This window comes from Morone saxatilis, unplaced genomic scaffold (assembly GCF_004916995.1).
Source record: "Morone saxatilis isolate NCDOM2014 unplaced genomic scaffold, NCSU_SB_2.0 Contig14, whole genome shotgun sequence".
NCBI lineage: Eukaryota > Metazoa > Chordata > Actinopteri > Moronidae > Morone > Morone saxatilis.
In genome coordinates this window covers 18060718-18081993 of record NW_023339696.1, presented here as the reverse complement: position 1 = coordinate 18081993, position 21276 = coordinate 18060718, and the positions used below count along the sequence as shown (strand labels likewise).

The following is a 21276-nucleotide window of genomic DNA, read 5'->3' as shown; positions in this document are numbered from 1 at the left end:
CTGACCTACAAATCTTGTTCTCCACATGTAAGAAAACATGTTTGTTTGGTACAGACCCCCCCCTAAAAATGCAACATCATCATGAGTTTAAAGTGTATATTAAATTTGTGATACAAAAATGATCATTCCCACACTAATTGTGAATCATGTCACATTTGCAATATGGGTCAAAATAACTGCAGTATGATGTTTTTACTGTATAAAGCAGCACTAATATTTATTAACAATCAGCACGGGACAAAGAGAAGTTAGTTGCTGTTAACATTTTCTTTTTTTCTCCCCTCATCAGCACATCGCAGACCTGCTTCAAAGCTCCAAATCCAGGGCTCGAATGGCCGGACGAGCTCGCCTATCCCTGTCCCACACCGTCCTGCTGTCCCTCACTCTGCTCACCGAGCGTGTCAGCTACCGCTCGGTGTCTCGCCGCTTCCACCTGGAGAAAGGAAACATCCACAGGATCTTCTTTTCTTTCTGCGAGCGCATCAACACGCTGGAAGAGACGCTGATCAGATGGCCAGTCGGTGGGAGATCTGTTGGATGATTGTGAGTGATTTGAGTGGGAAAAAAAAGGGGGTTGAAAGTGATAATGTTTGGGGTATTTCCTCTCTGTTCTCCAGGTGCAGAAGCTGTAGATACCCTCGTCCCCCTCGCAGGTTCAGAGAAGGAACAAGAGGAGCAAGTCGTCCCTCAGGTCCTGGGAGTCTTGGGACACATCCGCATCCCTATCCGCCTGCCAATAGGAAAACATGACGTGGAGAGCGCAGTGCCTGAGGTGAAGAGGATGAAGAAGGAGGCCCACCCCGACTCCTGGCTGAACCTTCAGCTCGTGTGCGACCGTAAGGGCCGGTTCCTGCACTGCAGAATCAGTAGAGGATCAGATGTGGACAGAGGCGGCGCTCTGAGGGACAAACTCCGACAGGATCCTGAACTGATGCCCTCCGGCTCCTGCCTCGTGGCCAGAGCCGGATACCCGCTCACGCCTCAGATTTTAACTCCGTACTCAGGAAGTCTCGGACTAAAAGAAGAGCTCTTCAACAAGACACTGGAGGAGCATTTTCACCTCCTGGATCAGGCTGTCTCCAACCTGAGAGCCAGGTTTCAGAGGCTCCGGTATCTGGATATTGGGAACTACGATCGAGCCAGAGCCGTTGTGCTGACTGCCTGCGTGTTGCACAATGTGTTTCTGGACATGGGACAAGCGGTTCAAGGGGAAGTTGAGAAAGATGAAGACGTGAGCCGAGAGGGAGAGGGGGAGGTGGACGACGAGGGTGCACGCAGACGCGACGCCATCTCAGATCTGTTGCTTAAAAACTGTGGTTGTGATAGCGCGTGATGTGACGAGGCCTGTTGGAAAACTTGTGTTTATAGATGTAAATGAGCAGTTCTGTGATATAAAAGGTTTATTTTAACAGTCTGTCTGCATATATAACACACATAATACTCATTGCTGCTATCAGAATACAGGGATAGGTTGCATTGTGGGAGTTTTCCATAGTAAATCTGGAGAATGCTTCGTTATTACTGTGGTTTACTATAATCGGGATGACAAATAGACTTTAGGACTGATTTAAAAAAAGATTTAATTCTCGTTTTTCTGACATGGACGTAGGCTTAATCCCAAAGTTAGACTTTTATTCACAAAAGTTAATCAGAATAATAGATGCCATTATGTTTCAGAGTGGAAGTGCATGCAGGCTCCAGAAAACAATAAAAAAGTCAATGAATAAATAATATTAAATGTGAATATATGCTGTTATGTCTACCTTTACACTGGTATAAACATTACCAGGTTAAACTAATCTAAAAAAGTATTTAAAACAACTTTGTTAATACAATTATTGATAATACTGTTGTCACTTTAGTTGTAATCTATATTATTATTATACTAATATTAAAACTTAACTGCAAATAAAATGTAGTGTTTCAGCTCCTCACTGTGACCACCGGAGGGCAGTAAACTTTTGTAATTCTAATTATACACCGACGGGCTCCAGCTTCAAGGTACTATAACTCTTTACTTTCAGTAAAACTTAAAGATAAAACAGTAAATTGTCCACTAATATTCTGTCCACCACCAAATGTGAACAGGGAGGCGCACAAAACGTTCACAAATGTAGTATTTATTGCAGGATTGTTTATTGGAACAAAAAAAAGTGTATGTTATTAATACATCAGTCAAAGTGTGTCTATGAATACAGTTGATACCTCTTAAGAATAATAATAATAGGTTATAAATATGTTTATTGAAGTTTTAGTCTAACTATGACCTTTCTTGACAAATGATTGTAATCGTGTCATTTCCATCAGCTTGCTTAAAGGGCCAATGCAGAAAATAACACTCTTGTAGAGGTTGTTGACATTTATAGCCTATATTAATCTTATTAATGAGTAAAATTAGGTTTTCTTACTCTACAATGAACCATAATTCTGTCATAAAGTCTGTCTCGGTATAAAAATAATAGTTGATTCAATCTATACATCAAAAGAAAAGGACGACTGAAGAGTCTGTGTCCAATATGTCCCATTTTATGTAACATGAAGTCTCTTTTTATGCAGCTCTACAGAATTCAGACTGGCCAAACCTTTATCCTTTAAAAAAAACGGTAACAGTAAAAATGTGCCAACAAGACCAATCTAAAAACATATATTGCAAACAGTTTTTTCCTGCTGCAGCACCATTTAAGTTTTTGGTAAGAGCAAAAGGACCCTAATGTCCATCCTTTGACATCTGTGTAGTGTTCTTCTGAGCCAGGCTGGAAATGGCCTGTGCCAGGTTGTTAATGGCCTCTATCTTCCTCTCCTCCAGAGCTTTCTGCTGGGCCCACATGTTCATCTTCCTCTCTTGCAGCTCCATGTACAGCTGGAGGACGTCTTGTGGAGGCCGGGCAGAGCAAGGGGCGGCTGTCGTGGGCGGTGTGGGGAGGATGGGGGTAAACCTCTTGCTCGCCATGGCCTTGCCCACTCTCGTCCCGCTGAGCTTCGCCCTTCTCTGGGCTTCGATCTCCTCCCGGCTCTTACCCAGGACCTCGTGCATGGCCTTGAAGAACTCCCAGTGGACGCTGGCCGCCCCGAGCCTCTTGGCCCGCTCGCTGTTCTTCCTGTACGTGGCCAGCATGTTCCTCCACTTGAGGTCACACTCGTACGCCTTCACGGTGACGTCGGTGACCTCTGACTCCCTCAGTTTGGCGTTCACTTTCTCTGCCACCATCTCCCAAAGTTTCTTTTTCTTGCACACCGGCTGGTCGAAAGCCTGATCCATCTCAAGCCGGGTGTTGACAAGGTGCCAGGTGGCCTGCAGGGTCCATATAAACTCTAGAGAGGGAAAAACAAAACCGTTATTAAAACATTATTTTAACTCACGTGACCTCGCACTGAACCTTTAACCTGTTAAGTGTATTAATTTATTTAACATAGCTTGTCCTACATACAACGCACAAACCTTTTGCACTATTTATATTTAATTTCCACTTTTTTCAGTTTTAGTTAAGTTTAAATTCCTGCTCATATTTTGCACTCCATGTCCTACTTGAACAAAAAATAGTGTAAATACTTTAAATTATAGTTTTATATCTTCTAATATTAATAATATTACCAATATTTTTATGTGTGATATTCTTTATTCTGTTTTTTTTTGCACTACTTTGCCCTATTGCTGCTGTGTTCAAACTGAATTTCTCCTAAAAGGGGGATAAATAAAGGAATATCTTACATTAAAACACCAATTCGAGGTGATAAATGAACACACCCACCTATATAAACTCTCATTAATGTACCTGTCCCTGTATGGATCACGGTTTATGGCTATAATAACAGCAATAGGCAGAGACTGCGCACTCATCAAGCCCTCCTCGCTTCATGCGATGACTGGATGAAAAGCTGTTTAACTTCACGTTGCACTAACCTGCTTTGGTTTTATCGGTGTCCGCACTCGACACGACCGTTTCCTTTCCCTCCACTTCGCTGCTTTGTATCACGATCGTCTCGAGTACCTCCATGTTGTCAAACCATATTTTAATTATTATTATTTGTGGGGTATTTATCGGGGAGTTTAACAACCTCTCAGAGGCAGCGATGCGTTTTGTCGCATCGAGTAAAACGATGACTATAACAACGTTACCTAACTGCTCGGGAATTGTAGTCCGTTTCGGTTGCTACTAACGGGCTTTTCCGTTTACTGGCGTACTAACTGAACTACAATCCCTAAACGCTCCGAGGCGCTAACCGCTAGGTACGTTTTTGTCGCTGTCAAGGGGAATGTAGTTCTTTAACGAAGGGAATTCACTGGGGGGGATAGGAACGGCGGCGTCATTTGAACTACAACTCCCAGCAGATATCCAACCGACCCACCTCTTCACTCCCTGCTCCCTCCCTCGACCGCCCCTGTTTTGTTGTTTGGCTAAAGATGGCGTTAGCGGCTAACACAGGCGATTGCATTTTGTTTCACAAAAATTATTCGGCCAGTGGTGAAAAAACACTGATCAAATAGAGGTTTAATTCGTCATTTGATGTGGCAAAATGTGTTACATTGAGCAAATACACGGCCATTACGTAGAATAACGCTGGTTCGGCCTTCTCACGATGTAGGCCTGTTTTTAAGGGAGTGGACCGGAGCTGTTGGGACTCCATCTCCCGTCAGGACGTGCGGCGTCAGGTGGTACAACTTCTCCTATTTCTTGGTATCTGTAGTTTTCTGTAGTTTTCTGTAGACCACGCAAGAATGTTTTTTTTTTTTGCGGAAACTTTAAAAAAACAAAAAAATAAATACGAACGAAGTAATTAAGAGCACCTATTGATAAAGAACTTAACTAAAGTGGGGATTTAAAGTGAAAGGACATGTTTAATTTGTCAGTATTTCACTGGAAGCGCCCAGTGATGCTCCTACAGGCTGGATAATTACTGTCTACACTGAGAGGAGCACAGATTGACATAATTGAAGAGGGACAATGGCAGCCTCACCTGTGCCAGGTGACTGGAAACAATCTCGACCACCCTCCAGAGAAGGACACCCAACATCACCAGAGTCCTCTTTGACCTGGTGCCTTGCTCACCTCTCCAAACCCGGATCAGGGGCTGAACACCACGGGCATGGCAAGGCTGAGTCCGGCAGTGGCAGAGAAATGGACAAGAGGTCCAGAGTGTCTCAGTGGCGAGCCCTGGTCGCGATCCGGACTCAGCACATCAAGGGGGACAAGGCTGGCATTGCCAGGTTCAGAAGTCAAGGTGGTCTCCGGCCCCTGCTGGACCTGCTCAAACACCCAGATTGCTCCAGGAAAACCGTGGACCTGGCTCTGAGCATCCTGGCAAACTGTTGCACCGAGCTGGAGACGCGTATAGAGGTAACGTAAAAGCAGTAAATGAGAAAGTATTGAATGTTTTTATGTGTTTAAAAAAAGAATAAAATGTCAAATGTCTTCCACTGTAGGTCCGTAAGCACGATGGAATAAATATAGTCGGTAAGTGATAGTTTACTTTCTTATTAGGACTTTTTAAAACGTGGGTTTTGCTGTAATCTTTTATCAAATGTTGGTATTTTAACAATTAATGGCCTTTCTCGACCGCCTTAGTGGACATCCTGAAGAGAAATGTGGCCCTGGAGACCGTCCAGAACCGAGCAGCCCGAGCTTTGGGAAACTTGGCCATGGATCCAGAGAGCTCTGCGCTCATCCACTCTGCTGGTAAGTCTGAAATGTCTCGCTCATTTGGTCTGACTGCATCATTTTAAGTTGGCAGTTCTCCGCATTTAAAATGAGCTGCAGCTTAAAAGCTTCTTTTGTTTCGTTTCTAATGTTGATTATAACACTTCCTAACACTCACGCTGAGGTCACATGTGCCTAAAATAGGGAAATCTCTTCTCACGTAACTTTTTGTGGAGATATATTAACACTTTTGTTTGTTTTTTTTACAGGTGGTGTTCCCCTTCTCCTCCTTTGTGTGTCTCTTTCTTCCGCCCCGTCCTCCCCCACAGCCGCTCCACCCAAAGACACCTGTCCTAAACTGGAGTGCGCTCAGTCGGCTGCTCGCGCTCTCCTCTACCTCTCCGATACGCCCTCCAACCGCCTGTCGCTGCTCACCCAAGGCACCTTATCTGCTCTTGCCCCTCTCGTCGCTCCAGAATATCCCCTGGGGCTGAGGCGCGCCGCGCTCAGGACCCTCCACGAGCTGACCCGGGGTTGTGGCGTCGAATGCGCCAGGGAGGTGTCCCGTTCTGGCGTCCTCGCTCAGCTCAGCGCCATGGCGTCGGGGGAGAGTGGTAAACCTTTCGAGGAGCTGGCGCTGAAAACCCTGGCCAACGTGTGCACCCAAGGCTGCCTGCGCCCTCTCGTGGGGTCGCTGGGGGTCATTCCGAAGTTCACAGAGGAGATCAAGAGGGACCCACTAAAGTCTGGAGTCTTCCTCAAGGCTCTGTGCTTGTGCTGCAAGGAGGCGGTCAACCGGGCCAAGGTGAAGGAGAGTGGCGGATTGGAGGTGCTAATTGGCTTTTTGGCTGCACATCACAGCCATCCCCTTTCCAGACTCGCCATCCTGGCCTGTGTAGACTTTGTTTTTGACGAATCTGCTATGGAGCAGTTGCAAGAGCTCGGGCTGGTCCCTCTGCTTGTTGCACGACTGGTCGAGCTCACCAGAGGAGAGGAACAATCTGCGGAGAAGATGGACGTGAGCCTCTCCTCCAGCATGTCTCCCACTGAGCTCCTGCCCTCCTCGTGTTTTGACTCCTTCGACTTTCCTGCTCCCGAGGGCTGCAAGAAGGAGGAAGCCGGTAGGGAGCAAGGTCTATGTTCATCGAGCTTTTTAAGTCTCAGGTATGGAAAATGCATCTGTTTTTTTTCTTGTGAGTTCTTTTATTATCCTCCTGTTTTGTATTCTTTATCTACATGCTTATTGTTTTCTGTTCAGGTCCTGGTTGGTGTCTGAGGGATTGATCTCTTCAGAAGGAGACCTGCTGGATTCCTCTGGTGTTGAAGGGGAATGGGGAAGTCTTCAGATGCCACCGTCTTCATCCCCTCAGACCTCCTCTCCGAATCCGGATTCCCTTTCCTCTCTTAAAAACTCTTCTCCCTCCAGCTCGACGGCCTCTTCCACTTCTAAAAAAGCCGCTCAGCCTCCCGCTGTGTCCTCTTCGGTCCAGTCACCCTCACTGAAAATCATCGATCCGCCTCCCTCTAGCCCTCAACCTTCCAGTGTACTCACACCCCAAACCCAGCCCTCTTCCTCCACTATCTCCTCTCCCACTAAAACCACCCAAACACCAGTCTCTCCATCAAAGTTCTCATCCCCTCACAGAAGGAGGCAGCGTGTTCATTCAGCAGCTTGTTTGACTAAGGTCACTCTTGAAACTCCTCCGTCTTTGCCCCGCCCGATGGCTTACCACCACCCATACCACCCTGAACCTTGGACGCCCGAGTCGCCCATCCTGCTGCTGCTGTCGCGCTTCTCCCACGCCACCGACCCAAGCACTGCTCTGGTCAGCTCAGGCATCATGTCCGGCTTGCTCTACTACCTCACCCAGCACCAGGACCCCAGCAGCAGGTGCCTCCGTATGCTGTGCCGACTCAGCTGCAACCCAAACTGTTTGCAGGCGCTGGTCAGAACCGGCTCGGTCGCGCTGATTCGTCACCATCTGTGCCAGAGTCGGGGAGAATATGAGGCACAGGAGAGGCAGACGGACCGAGTGAAAGCCAAAGTTAAACAACTTGGTAAGATAAAGGTCGCAAAATCAGTGACACAGTAACTAACAGCCATGATTTCACCCATAAATCTGGTAGCTGTTTTAAAATAGCTGTGGTAGCAAAAGTTCACTGATAAATGTTATTTAAATAATTTATTAATCTTGTATTCTTAGTAGTGGAGAGTAATAGATAAAAAAAGTGGTGAATTTCTTAATGAAATTGACAAATAAAGCTTACATATTTAATTGATCAGGGTCACATCTGGCTGATGCTCAATACTTATCCCTTCCTCTAACATGAACAATACTCGAGAACTAACTTTTATATAATTAAACACAAAATTGGGTCATTTTTTTTATTTTTATTTGATTCAAGAGCAGTTTATAACTGTGCACTGTCCCTATAGGCCTGGCTCTTCTCAATAATCTGCGAGTCCAGTGTGAGTCTGGATTTGGCTCTGGGGTTCTGGCCCATGTGATGCTGTCAGGGTCTGAGTCTGACAAGATGAACTGTGCGCTGTCTCTGCCATTGATCAGCAGGTGAGTAGTGCATCTATATGAATATGAGCTCAGTAATCAAGATAATCTGAAATGTAATGACTTTAAATGCCATAAAAGCTCTTTTCTGTCTTGTTGTTTAGTGGAGGTGATCTAAAAAAACTGTATTTGTTGATGTTTTCTCCAACAGCAACAAGTCTCTGTTGAAGAAGCTTCTTCTGGACAACGGTGGACTACTCCTGGCTCTGCAGCCCCTCGGTTGCGATGACGATGACGTGGATGAAGACAACCCCACCGAATGTAGAAAGTTGCTGTCTGACTGGTTTAATTCACCGCATGTAGGCCTGACTTCTCAGCTCCACTCGCTGTACTTCTCCCTCCTGACTGGATGCCTGTCCACCCTGATGGGTGGCCTCAAAATGGAGCTACACAAAAAACATCTCAGTCTAAATACCACACAGTCAGTCAGCAAACCTGACAGCGTTTCACCTCCTCCTTCGAAGAAGCCTCGCATGACTGACATCTGTCCTTATGGAGTCTCGAACTTTGACCTCCTCTTGCTGCTGGACGACGGGACTCAGATTTCAGCCAACAGGGAGGCTGTGGCCGGGGCGGAGGGGACAGATGGGGCCAGCTCTGAATACTTTTGGGCTCTGTTGAAAGGCGGATTTGGAGAAGCTCAGGGTAATGCAGAAGAAGCCATCCGCATTAAAGATGTCAGCACAGGTATGCTGCTACCAGTTCTTCACTACCTGCATGGATGTCGCCTCACCAAGGTTACAGAAAAGACAAGAGAAGGTGATGAAGGAAGTAGGAGAGGACAGTGTCAGATTTTGGACACACTGGTCCGTGAAGGACTGGGCATCTGCCAAACACAGACAAAGGATCACTCGGAGGGAAACTTGGCTTTCCAGAAAACAACTTTAGGCGAAGTGATGATTGGAGCGTGCAGATTCCTGGTGACTGAGCTGCAGAGAGAGTTGGAGGATCTATGTGTGTCTCTTCTCCTGTCCTGCTCCACAAAGGCCGCTCGTCGAGCTGCATCAGCTCCCACAGAGGACAACGCCGAAAAGGCCGCATCTAAGATGGACCAAGAAGGCCTCGGGTTTGCAGAGGACAACCTGGCCAATCGAACGTCTGAGCTAGAATTGACTGGTTGTGAAGCGCAAACGGAGCATTTACCAGGACAGACGAGGAAACCGAACGGTTCCCCACACCAGACAGACTGTAATAAAACCTCCTCTGCTGGAACAGGTCTGAAGGCCAGCAGGGGGCTCGGTACAACAACAGACCACAAGTGTGTCAAGAGTGTCACTCCAGTTTCCAAATCAAGCTGTGCGTCAGTGCGGGACAAATCATTGGATCCACAAGAGTTGAAGCTCAGACCAAAGAACTTGATGAAAAGTTCAGCACAGCTTCTGAAACCAGCAGCTCGGGACTCCGTTTCTTCCTCAGAAGCCAATTCAGGAGGTGGGGCCCTGGCTGCTCTCCTCCCCCAGGTGTACTGGTTTTCCCAGAGGTACAGCTACCCAGCACTGGGTCGCACCTGCCTGTCTTTGCTGCTGGGCTGTCAGGACTGCCCTCGGCCCTTCTCGTCCTCCTCCCTCGTCGGGGATTGCTTTCGCCGACTTGCCAGAGAGGCCGACTGTACAGAGACTCTGAAACAGGATCTGCTAAGTCTGGCCACAGAAGCTCTGAGCTGAGCAAGGAGGGAACTATTGAGTGACGTTGGCATGAATATAGAAGGCACATCTTAAGTTGCCATCGTATTAATTTTATGTTCAGGTTACGACAGCCACACTATTATCTAAAAAAAACATGCTGTATGAATTTCTTCAGCACTAACAGGACCGACTGTTGATCTATTTTCGTAAACTGGAAGCAGAAATTTCTATTTAGTTTTGATGTAATCTGATATAAACTGTAGCCCGTCCCAGCATGACATAATTGTATCATAATTTACTGTTGTTGGATTCATTTCTAATGACATTTGTATTGTGGATTTTTTTTTTTCTCCCTCTTTTTTTTTTTTTAATGTGGTAAACAAATAAGCAAATGTCTGCAATGCATTTCATGAATGTCATTTAGCTGGAAGTACTGGAATTATCAGGGTTGGTTTAGGAGCCAGTTGTTTATTTGTACATAGAGATAATATTGATTAGCAGATATACAGTGTATAGATTCCAACTGTCCCATATTAATTTATGCCACTGAATATATTGTTGGAATATCACTTTTGCTTTTGTTTTTCTCTTGTTGGAGTGTGGATATAGAAAATGGCCACAATTTTTTCTTCTGAAAGACCAAAACCAACAATGTTTTGGTCCATCTCAATACTTTCCAACTTCGCAATCTTGTTTCAAGCCCATTGATTCCTTAAAATAGGTCATGAATATATAATTAGATTTAAGAAAAAGGCTAAATATTACAGCTGGGCACTGTAGTTTTTAGCAAACATTATTCAAACAGGAATAAATAGTGCATTTGTTGGGGATTATTTTCAGCAGTGGATTAATACACGTTTGGTGCTCTAGTGAGTATGTGGGCCAGCAGGATGGATAAAATAAACAGTGAGTATGTTCATGGAAACGAAGGAACTGTGGCGTCACGGACGGTACTTGGTAGTAGATCAATTCACTGTTGGTTTTGGTCTTTTCATGAAATTGTTTGGCAGCAAGAAAAATACAGAATATATTACCAGCCTGCTTTTAATCTTTAAAGGCTCGTATTTAGGCCGGATTTAAACCAGCCTGTCTTTGGCGGCCCCTAGTGGTAGTGTATAGACACCATAAGAGAGAGCAGCCCATTCTGCTGTGACACTTAAAATAGAACATTTTTTTTTCTATACGTCTTGAGGGTTGATTAAATTGAGCACTACTCTGAATTAAACAAAAGACATGGCACTCATTGTAATACAGCACAAAGTGGTTTTATTCCTGTGTGGGTGCATCGCTCGATGGCGGTGCGGCGTGGCCCCTCGGTCAGTATAATTAAGCCAAGTACGCTGCTGATTGGAAGCAGTGCAGAGAAATGTGACCGATCCTCTTAGTGATGGGAGCTCTCGAAGCCATCGGGCAGAGGATTTGTGTGAGCGTTGTGGAACAAACTGTGGTTTCCATCGCCCCAGGGAAATTTCTGGAAGGAGACATCGACGCACAAGTTAACTGTTATATTCATGGCAGAGCATTTATTCAGTGGTGGAGGAAGTGGTGTTTTGTAAATCCTGCTGAAAGAGTACATGGGTACAGGCGTTTGAGACTCACCTTGGTGCGGATACGCAGGTGAGGATATGGCACAAATTCTGGCTGCTCATGTGAGTGCGCCTGCATCTTCATGTAGGCGTTGGCCATGCAGACAGCAACACCAGGAATGGCCAACACAATGGTCAGTATCTTCCAGGTCCTCGCTGTGGGAAAACACAACCAGTGAAAGTACATGACCGAAGCACTAAGTAGCACATGCGGAAAATGGAAAAATGAGTTATAGCAGCTGTGTATACAGAGTCCATATCAATAATAAAACATAATTCGTGATGATTTGCCAAAGAGCATGAATGTGCAGGACCGCTGCCAGCTTTGCAGACATTTCAGTTAATGTTCAACTAAAAAGGCTCTGACTGTATGTGACTCGGGTGCAGTTGCATGCAGAAGTTCTGAATCTGGAGGCTTTTGATGCTTTTTGGTTGTGTTTGGTTGAGAGTTTATGTAAAGACACACTGACCTCCTCCCTCATGGCTCGAGTGTGACGCAGCAGCAAACACTCGACGAGCGGCCAAGGCGGCTGGAGACAGAGACATCTGTAGAGGTGAAAGGAAAAACATTGACAAACATTTGCAGTATATTATTTATATATATATATATATATATTAATCCTTATTTTAATGCAGCAGGAAAAAAGATGAAGAAAATAGCGTGACCCAAGTTTATTTTATTTTTTTCAGTGTCAATAAGCCTTTATAAGCTTTTCACTGAGCCAAAACACACAACAGACCACTGTTGAAATAATAACTAAAGACAACTAAAGAGAACCTCTGCACAGCCCTTTTAAATATGACATATTTCTCATAAATAAAATCATTTTCAGAAGAAATCTGTCCTATGACCCTCTACAAACAAACAATATCATAAAGCAGCAGGCAGTTGAGGCTGGGCCTACTAGTGTTGCTGCATATCAGAAGTGGTAGTTAACTCTTCTGTAACTTAAATACAAGAAAATCAGGTAAAAACTTACTGTTCTTCAGGCAGGCAATATGCAGTATGCTTTAATATTTTGATATTTTTCTGGAAAACACGTTGCTTTTTGAAATTCCTCCTTCCTGCTTGTTTGTCCTTCAGTCTGTCCTAAACTGAACTCAGTGTGTCAGACTCCTCCCCATTTCAGTCTGTCGCTGTGCCAAGAAAGTTTATATTTGGGCAAGTGCAAAGGCGGGCCGTTATTCGATGAAGAAGAAGGGTATGGGGGGGAAGGGGGTGGTTGCTGTTAAGGACATTCAGCCTGAAATAATAGCAGACGGCTGATTAATCTCACACATTAATGGAAAGGGCATAAAGTTTTTGACACAACCTGTGTGTTTGCTTTCATTTTTGGTTTCAGTTAGAGAGCAGCGGAGAAAGTCAGTGAGTCCTTGCAGTCGTTCACTGAAAGCACCTGTTGCTCAGCTTATTGGCTTTTTAGAAAAATTTATTAATCACCTGTTATTTTAAATCCTTTTTGGTATGTCTTGCGTCAAGATTAGATGAACACTGATATCATATATTGAAATAAGGTAAGTCCTGTTGGATTTACTATGAAAACATTACTTCAATAAAAGTTTTTGATTGTAAGTAAGTCTTATCTAGGCTCTCTTGGCTCTTTGGCTGTTACATGTAACAACATCTGACACATAACATCAAATAACTTATCTTGCTATAGTTAGAAAATCTCTTGGTATATGTTGTTTTAACAGGAAAACTTACACTGCTGTCCCAGGCTATAATGACTTATTAAGGGTTATTTGCACATGTTTAGACTTACAAGTGAAAAAACAACACAAATCTTAAATAAAAATGTATATAAGTGTTTCATTTAAGTGGGCTGTCAGTTGGCAGTTCAGTGGAAAGAGGAAAAGCTTGGAAGTATGTGTATAAGACATGAAATCATACAAATTGCACAAGGCTGAGGTACTGTTTGGTTCACAAGTCTCATAATAACTGAGTCTTGATTCTTTTGTAATCAGAATTCAGAATTGTGACCTTATGTGAAAAAATAACACATAGAAGAGACTATTTTAATGATGTATAGTTAAAAACCTTTAACCTTATAGATAGACTATCCACCAGGGGGAAGTGTTGCCATGAGCACGCTGTCTTTAAACATCCTGTAGACTCCTAATCGTTGGTCATTTGAGTTGTACAGGCTCACTTCTGCTTCTTTCCTCTTGGTTAGAGTTCACTAGTTTGGATTGCTGAGGTGACTCTGCAGTGGTGTAGTGCAGGGGTCTATGCAGGTATACAGTGTTCCCACTTAGAAATCCTCTCTGATGCACATCTTTCAGTAGTGTGCAAGGGCATAACATAGCTGTCTAATTTTCAGGAGTGAGTGGAGTAAATAAAGAAAATATTTCACTCAAAATGCATAATTATGTAGTTGTCTCACCCTGATATCTGGCCCAGTATTGATTGTGAAATCTGCACTGTCATCATATATTTCATAATGATCCTTACTTCCTGAAGTGAGGCAGCAGGAGTTAAGTGACTATGTGCATTTTTGTGTGAACTGAATACCCAAGAGTAGTCTTATTTGTCACCGTTTATAACACAGGCGGGTTAAACTAAAAATATAGGATATATATAAAAATATTTAAGGTTTATTTACTTCTTCAGCCACCACTGTGGCTCTGTATAACCTTTAGAGTAACAGTTGTGTTATACATTTGGATTTCCCACACAGTATGTGTATTAATTAGTATTAAAGTAGATTTTTTTTGTCCATTTTACAACTTACTAAATGCAGCATTTATGGTTTGTAAAAAAAAGTGTATGTTTCCTGCTTTTTTCATACTATTATAAAATATCTGACCGTCTGTGCGGTTTGAATTCAGTATTTTTGTAGAATATTCTCCCTTCTGTTGAGTGTTAATTCTTGATTTTTACACTATTAGTAATGCCTCTGTCGTCTCGGTCTGGGCAGCATCGGGCTGCAGTGCAAACAGCAGCCAGAGCCAGCAGTGATGTCAGCCCGTCATGCAGTCTGAACGTCTAGCCCTTGTGTTACTGTTGGCAGAGGTTAAACTCCATCTCAGTTTGAAGACTCAGTGTACAGACATGTACTGGCAGATTTGCATGTGCTGCAGGTGTGCTGCTGGAATCGGAGAAGCCAAAATCTCCAGTTTCACATGTATTTGTAAGAAGTAGTCAGAAATTAGATGTAGAAATAGGAACCTAAGTCTATGCAGTCAGTCCACCGCTTTGATCCAAGATTTCTTTTTATAAAGAAATGAGAGCAAGTGCTTTCAAGGGTTGTTGAGATGTTATCAGAAAAGGTCGATTGGATATTGACTTTCATTTGGCAGATGCTTTTGTCCAAAGCAACTTGGGATAACTGCATTCACACCACGTAGGAGCAAGAGTTAGATATCAGCCACAATCAGAAGCCTTCAAACTAATAACATGAAGCATGGTCCGTGCTACAGTGCTTCATGATTTTCTTTAGAGAAATAAGTAAATGCTAGGACGGGTTGTTGAAATGTAATCTGAACAGTTGAATTGGCACTGCTCTTGATCATATAAAATGTTAGCATGCTAACACGGTACACTAAGATGGTGAACATGGTAAACATCATATCTGCTAAACATCAGCATGTTACACTTATTACCATGTTAACATTTGATGTTAGAATTAAGCTTAAAGGTCCACTGTGCAGTCTCACAAAGCTGCTAGTAATAGTTTTTTAATGCTTTATTTAATTATGATCATTTTAATTTTGTTGTTTGACCATTCACTAATAGTTTTAAATACAGTTCACTTTATTTTACCCCTCAAAACACTCATGTTAGCTGAAGGCCTCTCCAGTATTGAGCACAGCCGTTTTTTTTGTTGCCTCATACAGAAGGAGCCGATTCAACAGGCCGTCTACCTGAACCTGATGAAGTACAGCGTTTCCATCGATGGGCGTGGAGTTTATAAACGCACAGCGGCCGGAGGAAACGCTGTAGACTCAACACAGCAAAGTGCACGGGACAGACACAGACAGAGTGATGTGTAAATAGTAAAATGGGTAAACTATGACTGCCAACATCATAAAACAAACACAAATTTAATTTCTATATATTTGTTTCTGTACCACAGACTGACTGTATTGTCTTATGCTTCTACTTATACAAATTAAGTAATCTTAAAGTGTGTTTTTCGAATGAAATGGTGTGTAAACTGAGCTCAGGTGGGTTTACCCTCCACAACATCCCCTAACACCCTCACCCCCCCCTGTCTGTGTACACTTCATGCCAAGAGAAAGACAACTGTGGATTGTGTGCAATGCAGTAAGTGTGTGTGATGTTGGACAGAGGTGAAAGCAGCCTGTCTGTCCCATCTTTACCTTGTAAATCTGTGTGGCTCCATCTTTTCTGGGCACTCGGCTACCATATTCCTGCGTTCACTTCAGAGCCCCCCACATCAAAGGCCTTTATTGAAGTTGTTTTTGGATGACGGAGAACTTTTTTTATTCTCTTTATGCGGCGCATTTCAGGATGTTTTCGTTTTGGAAATACAAACCAGGCAGAAAAACATTACAAAAATATTTCTTAATGCTGAACTATGCCTTGAACTTTCACTTCCATGACTGAACTGATTTTAAACTGTGGCTTTAAATGATTAGATGCTGTCATCTAATGCATGCTACTGCAATTATGATGTCTCTAGTTGTGACTGATTGCTTGTAGAGTAAACACGCAAACCACAAGGAGTCAGAATCCACCATGAACACTTTCCTGGTCGGAGAAAGCAGTTGATTTAAGGGCCAATGTTACTCTACAGTGGAAACTTCCATACACTGTCCATCACATCAGCAGGTCCCGTGCAGACAGAGCGGGTAGAAAGAGACTTCAGTGTCTTTTGTCTGCAGTGTGGATGTTTACTTACAGTCTGACACAGCAAGTAAGCCGCACACTTATATACTTATATGACTATCTCAGGGTATTTTTGGAATTAATCATGCCAGTGAAAATGCACAGAGGTGGGACCAAGTCTCAAGTCTGGTTTTCATTCACACAGATGAGATGGAAACGCACCTGTTAAATTCACATGGCTACTAACACTCCCAGTCTTGTGCACAGCCATGCCATTAAACTTCCTTGTCTTCCAAAAAAAGTGTTACAAACACATAACAAAGCCATTTAACATCAGCTCCAAACTCCCTCTGGCCTAACTGCTCAGCCAGATGCAGATTCAGCTGCATGAAGAGTGTGCCAGCACCATTGCTCTGTAGGTCTTTGTGTTCTTCCCCTAATGTGTACACGCACCATGGAGCCAAACGCTAATATTAAGCCCCCTGGAGGTGGCCCACAGTGTCTTGCAAGCTGGAAGAAGGCAAGCATAAAACCACTAATAAACACAACTGTTCCAGTCTGAGCCTAAGAAAGAAAAACTTGCCAGAAAAATTCTAGATCCTAGTTGTTTTGGAGTTCTTTTCTCAAGAGTGAAAGTGTAGATGTTTATTTTACCAGAGAAAAGCTGTTCATTCAACAATATGAAGACGTCCAACCTCCTTTTTGTGGCACATTTGGGTTTATTTTTTAAGTGAGAAGGAAACAATAAACTATACTGCAACAGCAACTGAGGCAAGCCAGGCGGAGAAGGTGAGACTAGGTGAAGCTAGCTTTAAGTTATTTGGATAAATGCACGTTTGCGGCTTTCTTCAACAGATCAGGAGCTCGATCAGAGACTTAGTGATGCTTTACATAATGGATGCTTAGGTAAAACATGTATTATGTAAAAAAAGAGAATATGGTTGCCGCAATAAAACATTACATTCAGGCTAATAAAATTAAGGCAAATACATGCATAGGAACATGACATAAATGTAGGTAAGGCACCGGGATTAATCAAGCCAGGGTAACTGCACAGAATAAATCTCCACGGTAACTTATGTGCCACCGCTTTCATAAAACCAAGTCATTACTAAATTCAGCCAAATCCCAGCTAAATGTGCTGTGTAGGTTTTATGAAATATCCCTCAGGTGAGCTGTATAATAAATCAGACTTTAGCTGATGGACACACTGGGTATTTTATAGGAAGCTGGTGTCATATATACTGTAAATCTTACAGAACAGCAGCACCTCAGTGTAGCAAATGATGTAGCAAAAAAAAGCAGAAACAAAAATCAGCTTGGCTCCATGCTAACATTGTGTGCAAATTACCATTTAGTTGCTTTAGAAGCTGAATGGAAAGTAACCCGAAATGTTTGCAGATCAGCAAGTTCCATTCGGCTCACCTTCCTTGACGTCTGAAAGCATGATCCAGTGCTTTGCATAAACCAATGTACCTTAATTGGTTTATGCAAATCTATATTTGCAGATGTGTGTAAAATATTTGAAAAGAGTAGGCCTGTACTGCCCTAACAAGACTGACCAACTACGCTAACAGTGAAACTGAGCAAAATGGCCTCAAAGTTCTTTGACTGGCCAGCAAAATGTATTTTATGTAGAACCCTTTAACTATTAAAAGTGATTTTGGTTATAGTTATTAATTTTATTATTAATCCAATTTCTTAAATAATATTTGAGGGTAGTTTATGAGACTGATCAATCAATTATTGGCTATCGTTTCCCTTGTTTAAGGGTGGTGCCCTAAAGAACTTTAAATAGTAAATGGACCTGTACTTGTATAGCACGTATCTATATCTGCTCTGCCTCTGAGCCACAGTTTGCTAACATCTAAGTAACTTTAGACTGACTGAAGTTATTTTTTGTATTTATACTCACATAATGTGTCATCCTCCATAAATCCTTATGTGGAATCAGGAAATACTATTTATTTTGCTTTTTTTTTTTTAAAGGGTCAAAGAATGTGTCCAAAGCACACATAGGGGGCACCTGGATTTGAACCGGGGACCTCTTGATCTGCAGTCAAATGCTCTACCACTGAGCTATACCCCCTGACAATGTTGAAAATGGTGCCGCTGTAATTTCTCATAGCACCTACACAGTCATGTGCTCATTAAACATGAATTCTCTGAGTAATTTTCAGGGCTTAAAAATCATGACCAATTTTTTGTCCTATGACCCCAAATGAGTTCAGTAACTACAGTTCTAAATCTAATTTGATGTCTTATTAACTTAAATCTGTACTTCTTGTTGTTGGATGTGTAAAAAGTTTAAATAGATGAGTAATTAAGAATTTAAGTATTATTTTGTGAGGTTTAACCTATGACACATTTATTTTAATTAGCTTAGTGATATCTTGTCCTGTCTAACTAGTTACCACTAGCACAGTAATACCTTCACCTGACTACTTCCCAGTGGAGAACATGACGATTCCCTTCGTTTAAGTTCCTACGTTGCCCTGAAATTGTCTAGAAAACAGGATTAACAGACATTGAAGCCGCAATTAACGGCAGCTGAAGCTCTGAGAAACCGAGAGAGAGCGAAGTAACTGCACTTTGCCTTTGATTGGATTTTGTAGTTACTGCAATTTTTAAAATAGTTAAGACTGAATTTAGAAAATTAAAGATTACACCTAAACATTAATGTAGAGCAACGGTAGTGCAGTGGTTAGCACTGATGCCACACAGCAAATAGGTGGTTTCCCACTTGGGGGCTGGCTGGGGTTTGTGGTTGCACAATGGCATGTTCTGCACGTAGGTTCCCTCCGCTAAATCATTTTTTAAGACTGAACTTCCCCAACGCAGGATTGGCTCCAGCCCCCACGACCCTGCCAAGGATAACAAAATGGGTGAATATTAGGGTGGATAGCACAAAGCTGCCACTGTGGTATGAGCAGGTATACAGGAATTAAGTGGTCTGCTTTATAAGTTATTTGTTATGTTTGGTGACTGGTGAACATAATCCTGAGTCTATCTTTAATCCTCTAGCAACCTGCCCCTGTTTACAGCAGTTATCAATGCCTGCCACTAGGTTGGATTCGGTCGGATTCCCCTTGAAATCAATGAAACGAGGCGGTGGAAGCACAACCAAATACAGTTCCTTGTAGGGGCTTTAAAGGACACATAAGGACAGACTGTAATATTGGGGGCACACAGTGTTTCTAATATGACAGACCACAGTGAAACTACCATCCAGATGTGTCTCCACAGACACTCCCTTCTCTGGGTAAACGAGCCAACACAGTCTACCTCTGCCTCACCCCCCAGGCAACAATCAGCTCCTCTTTTCAAAGCTTCGACATCCCGTCTTGAGAAATCAACACTCTCCTTATGGATCTGGTTGTTGTTGTTGTTTTTTTTTGATAGGGATCCCTCAAAACATGCAGACAGATAAATGTTTGGAGGTGAATCACGGGTGAAGGAGTCATGACTCAGACGTGGGTTATGTTATTGTCTTACGCTCGGTACCACCAGGGAAGACGATGTGGTGGTCTGCACATGTGACTTTTCCTCAGGTGGCATAAAAAAAAACAACGGGCTTCTTTCAAAGCAGAACCGTCATATGTGGTTCTCCAGGCAGACGTTTGCATTGAGCACTGCCGTGCCTGAGGTCATAAACTTAAACATTACATTAAGAAATGGCTGTTATTAATGGGGACCTCCCACACTATAGGATATGAGGATGATCCTAAAGCTTGGTGTTGATACCACCACGGGCTAATGCTTCTTGTACACAGTCTCAACAGCAACGACAGCTGACAACCTGTTTTAAGTTTGAGATCACAATGCTCTTCTGTAGAAAGCCTTGGAAACTCCTTGAAAAGTACGGTTTAATTGAGGTGGCAGCCTGGAGGGCTATTTCTACAGCAGTATAGCGTGTGTATTTACTCATTAAACATTAATTGTTGTATGTTTTTCACTAAATTATACAGCCCCCCACCTCCCCTCCGACACACACAAAAAGGAAATAATGTTTACTTTGCAATTTCCAGTGTACTTTTTTCAACAGGATATTTACGCTACTTAAACAGATTCTGTTTGCTTGCTCTCATTATTTCCCCCGTCTTGTTTTAGAAGGTGTAATGTTTGCTCTATTAACAAAAACCCAAGACAAATAGGTCTGTTCTCAGTCTTTGACACAGCGTTTTGTTTGTGAGTTCAACCCATCTGTCAAAACCAAATTTTTTCCTACAAAATAATCATAATAAAACATTTTTCTGTCTTCATATTAATATGCACAAATGTATTTATTTATGGGGTGAGGACATGTCTGTTTGTATGATATGTCTGAGTGTGTTCGTGTTATATTATTATTATTATTATTATTATTATGTGCAGTAATAATCATCAACAATCAAGTGTTATCCTTTACTTTTCCTGAGAATTGCCTCAACATTACCTCATTACATTTCACCACACATATTACTTGTTTTGGGAGCGCCCTGTTAGCTCATCTGGTAAAGCTTGTGCTCCACAAGTCATTACTGCAGCGGCCTGGGTTCGATTCCAATCTGTGGCCCTTTTCTGCGTGTCATCCCCCTCCCCCTTCTCTCTCTCTACTTTCATGTCTCTCTTCAGCTGCACCCATCTAGTAAAAGCTACAAAATCCCCCCAAAAATAATCTTGAGCATTACTTGTGACAACCCTTGACCCCTTTGTGTGTCCCTCTGTTAACAGTGGCACAAAAGTCAGACAGACACACTGGGTGTTTGGTCTTCAGCACCGTCTTCACAGAGAAGAATTTCCTTTTTGGCTGTTGGTCTTCTGAAGGGATTTTTGAACCCTGTTGCTTTGATGTTTTCCTTTTTTGTCCTCTATTTCCTTCCCTTCACTTGTTAATATGGCAACAGCTTTGACTAAAACAGTCAGAGATAGATGTGTAGCACTTTTCTGACTTTCAGAAAATTGCGAACCATTAGCTCAAATGCAATCTAACCTTTTTTTTCTTTCCTTGATGGCACAGAGATTCTAAAGAGAGGGTGTGAATTTTCAGATGCTGGAGAAAATACAAAATCCAGTGTGTGTGTGTGTGTG

The 21276-nt window shown here is 42.8% G+C and overlaps 4 protein-coding genes and 1 non-coding gene across 5 annotated transcripts; 2 read left to right on the top strand and 3 right to left on the bottom strand.

Annotated features, from left to right (window-relative positions):
• Positions 1-9: 9 nt before the first annotated feature.
• Positions 10-1744, top strand: LOC118322727. Its single transcript, XM_035654490.1, has 2 exons — positions 10-521; positions 618-1744. The coding sequence occupies exons 1-2, from the start codon at positions 332-334 to the stop codon at positions 1331-1333; spliced, it is 906 nt and encodes a 301-aa protein (XP_035510383.1). The 5' UTR covers positions 10-331; the 3' UTR covers positions 1334-1744.
• A 373-nt stretch (positions 1745-2117) lies between these two features.
• Positions 2118-4129, bottom strand: si:dkey-66i24.7. Its single transcript, XM_035654491.1, has 2 exons — positions 3902-4129; positions 2118-3312 (listed from the first exon to the last, which is right to left on the bottom strand). Exons 1-2 carry the CDS (start codon positions 3993-3995, stop codon positions 2708-2710), a joined length of 699 nt encoding a protein of 232 aa, XP_035510384.1. The 5' UTR covers positions 3996-4129; the 3' UTR covers positions 2118-2707.
• Positions 4130-4318: 189 nt separating this feature from the next.
• On the top strand, positions 4319-11077 carry armc5 (armadillo repeat containing 5). The gene is made up of 7 exons (XM_035654489.1): positions 4319-5336; positions 5423-5453; positions 5565-5675; positions 5906-6800; positions 6895-7694; positions 8074-8206; positions 8355-11077. Exons 1-7 carry the CDS (start codon positions 4944-4946, stop codon positions 9865-9867), a joined length of 3876 nt encoding a protein of 1291 aa, XP_035510382.1. The 5' UTR covers positions 4319-4943; the 3' UTR covers positions 9868-11077.
• LOC118322729 (cytochrome c oxidase subunit 6A, mitochondrial) lies at positions 11072-12556 on the bottom strand. The gene is made up of 4 exons (XM_035654492.1): positions 12395-12556; positions 11885-11960; positions 11428-11570; positions 11072-11299 (listed from the first exon to the last, which is right to left on the bottom strand). The coding sequence occupies exons 2-4, from the start codon at positions 11958-11960 to the stop codon at positions 11210-11212; spliced, it is 309 nt and encodes a 102-aa protein (XP_035510385.1). The 5' UTR covers positions 12395-12556; the 3' UTR covers positions 11072-11209.
• Positions 12557-18223: 5667 nt separating this feature from the next.
• On the bottom strand, positions 18224-18295 carry trnac-gca. The gene has a single exon. It is a non-coding gene; the product is annotated as a tRNA-Cys (tRNA).
• Between the last annotated feature and the right edge of the window lie 2981 nt (positions 18296-21276).

Coding starts and splice junctions, on each gene's coding strand:
- LOC118322727 (XM_035654490.1), top strand. CDS start 332: ATGGCCGGACGAGCTCGCCTATCCCTGTCCCACACCGTCCTGCTGTCC. Junction 522..617: donor GCTGATCAGATGGCCAGTCG/GTGGGAGATCTG, acceptor TCTGTTCTCCAG/GTGCAGAAGCTGTAGATACC.
- si:dkey-66i24.7 (XM_035654491.1), bottom strand. CDS start 3,995: ATGGAGGTACTCGAGACGATCGTGATACAAAGCAGCGAAGTGGAGGGA. Junction 3,313..3,901: donor CACCGATAAAACCAAAGCAG/GTTAGTGCAACG, acceptor TTCCCTCTCTAG/AGTTTATATGGACCCTGCAG.
- armc5 (XM_035654489.1), top strand. CDS start 4,944: ATGGCAGCCTCACCTGTGCCAGGTGACTGGAAACAATCTCGACCACCC. Junction 5,337..5,422: donor AGCTGGAGACGCGTATAGAG/GTAACGTAAAAG, acceptor CTTCCACTGTAG/GTCCGTAAGCACGATGGAAT. Junction 8,207..8,354: donor TCTCTGCCATTGATCAGCAG/GTGAGTAGTGCA, acceptor TTTCTCCAACAG/CAACAAGTCTCTGTTGAAGA.
- LOC118322729 (XM_035654492.1), bottom strand. CDS start 11,960: ATGTCTCTGTCTCCAGCCGCCTTGGCCGCTCGTCGAGTGTTTGCTGCT. Junction 11,571..11,884: donor CTCGAGCCATGAGGGAGGAG/GTCAGTGTGTCT, acceptor GTTTTCCCACAG/CGAGGACCTGGAAGATACTG. Junction 11,300..11,427: donor ACCTGCGTATCCGCACCAAG/GTGAGTCTCAAA, acceptor GTCTCCTTCCAG/AAATTTCCCTGGGGCGATGG.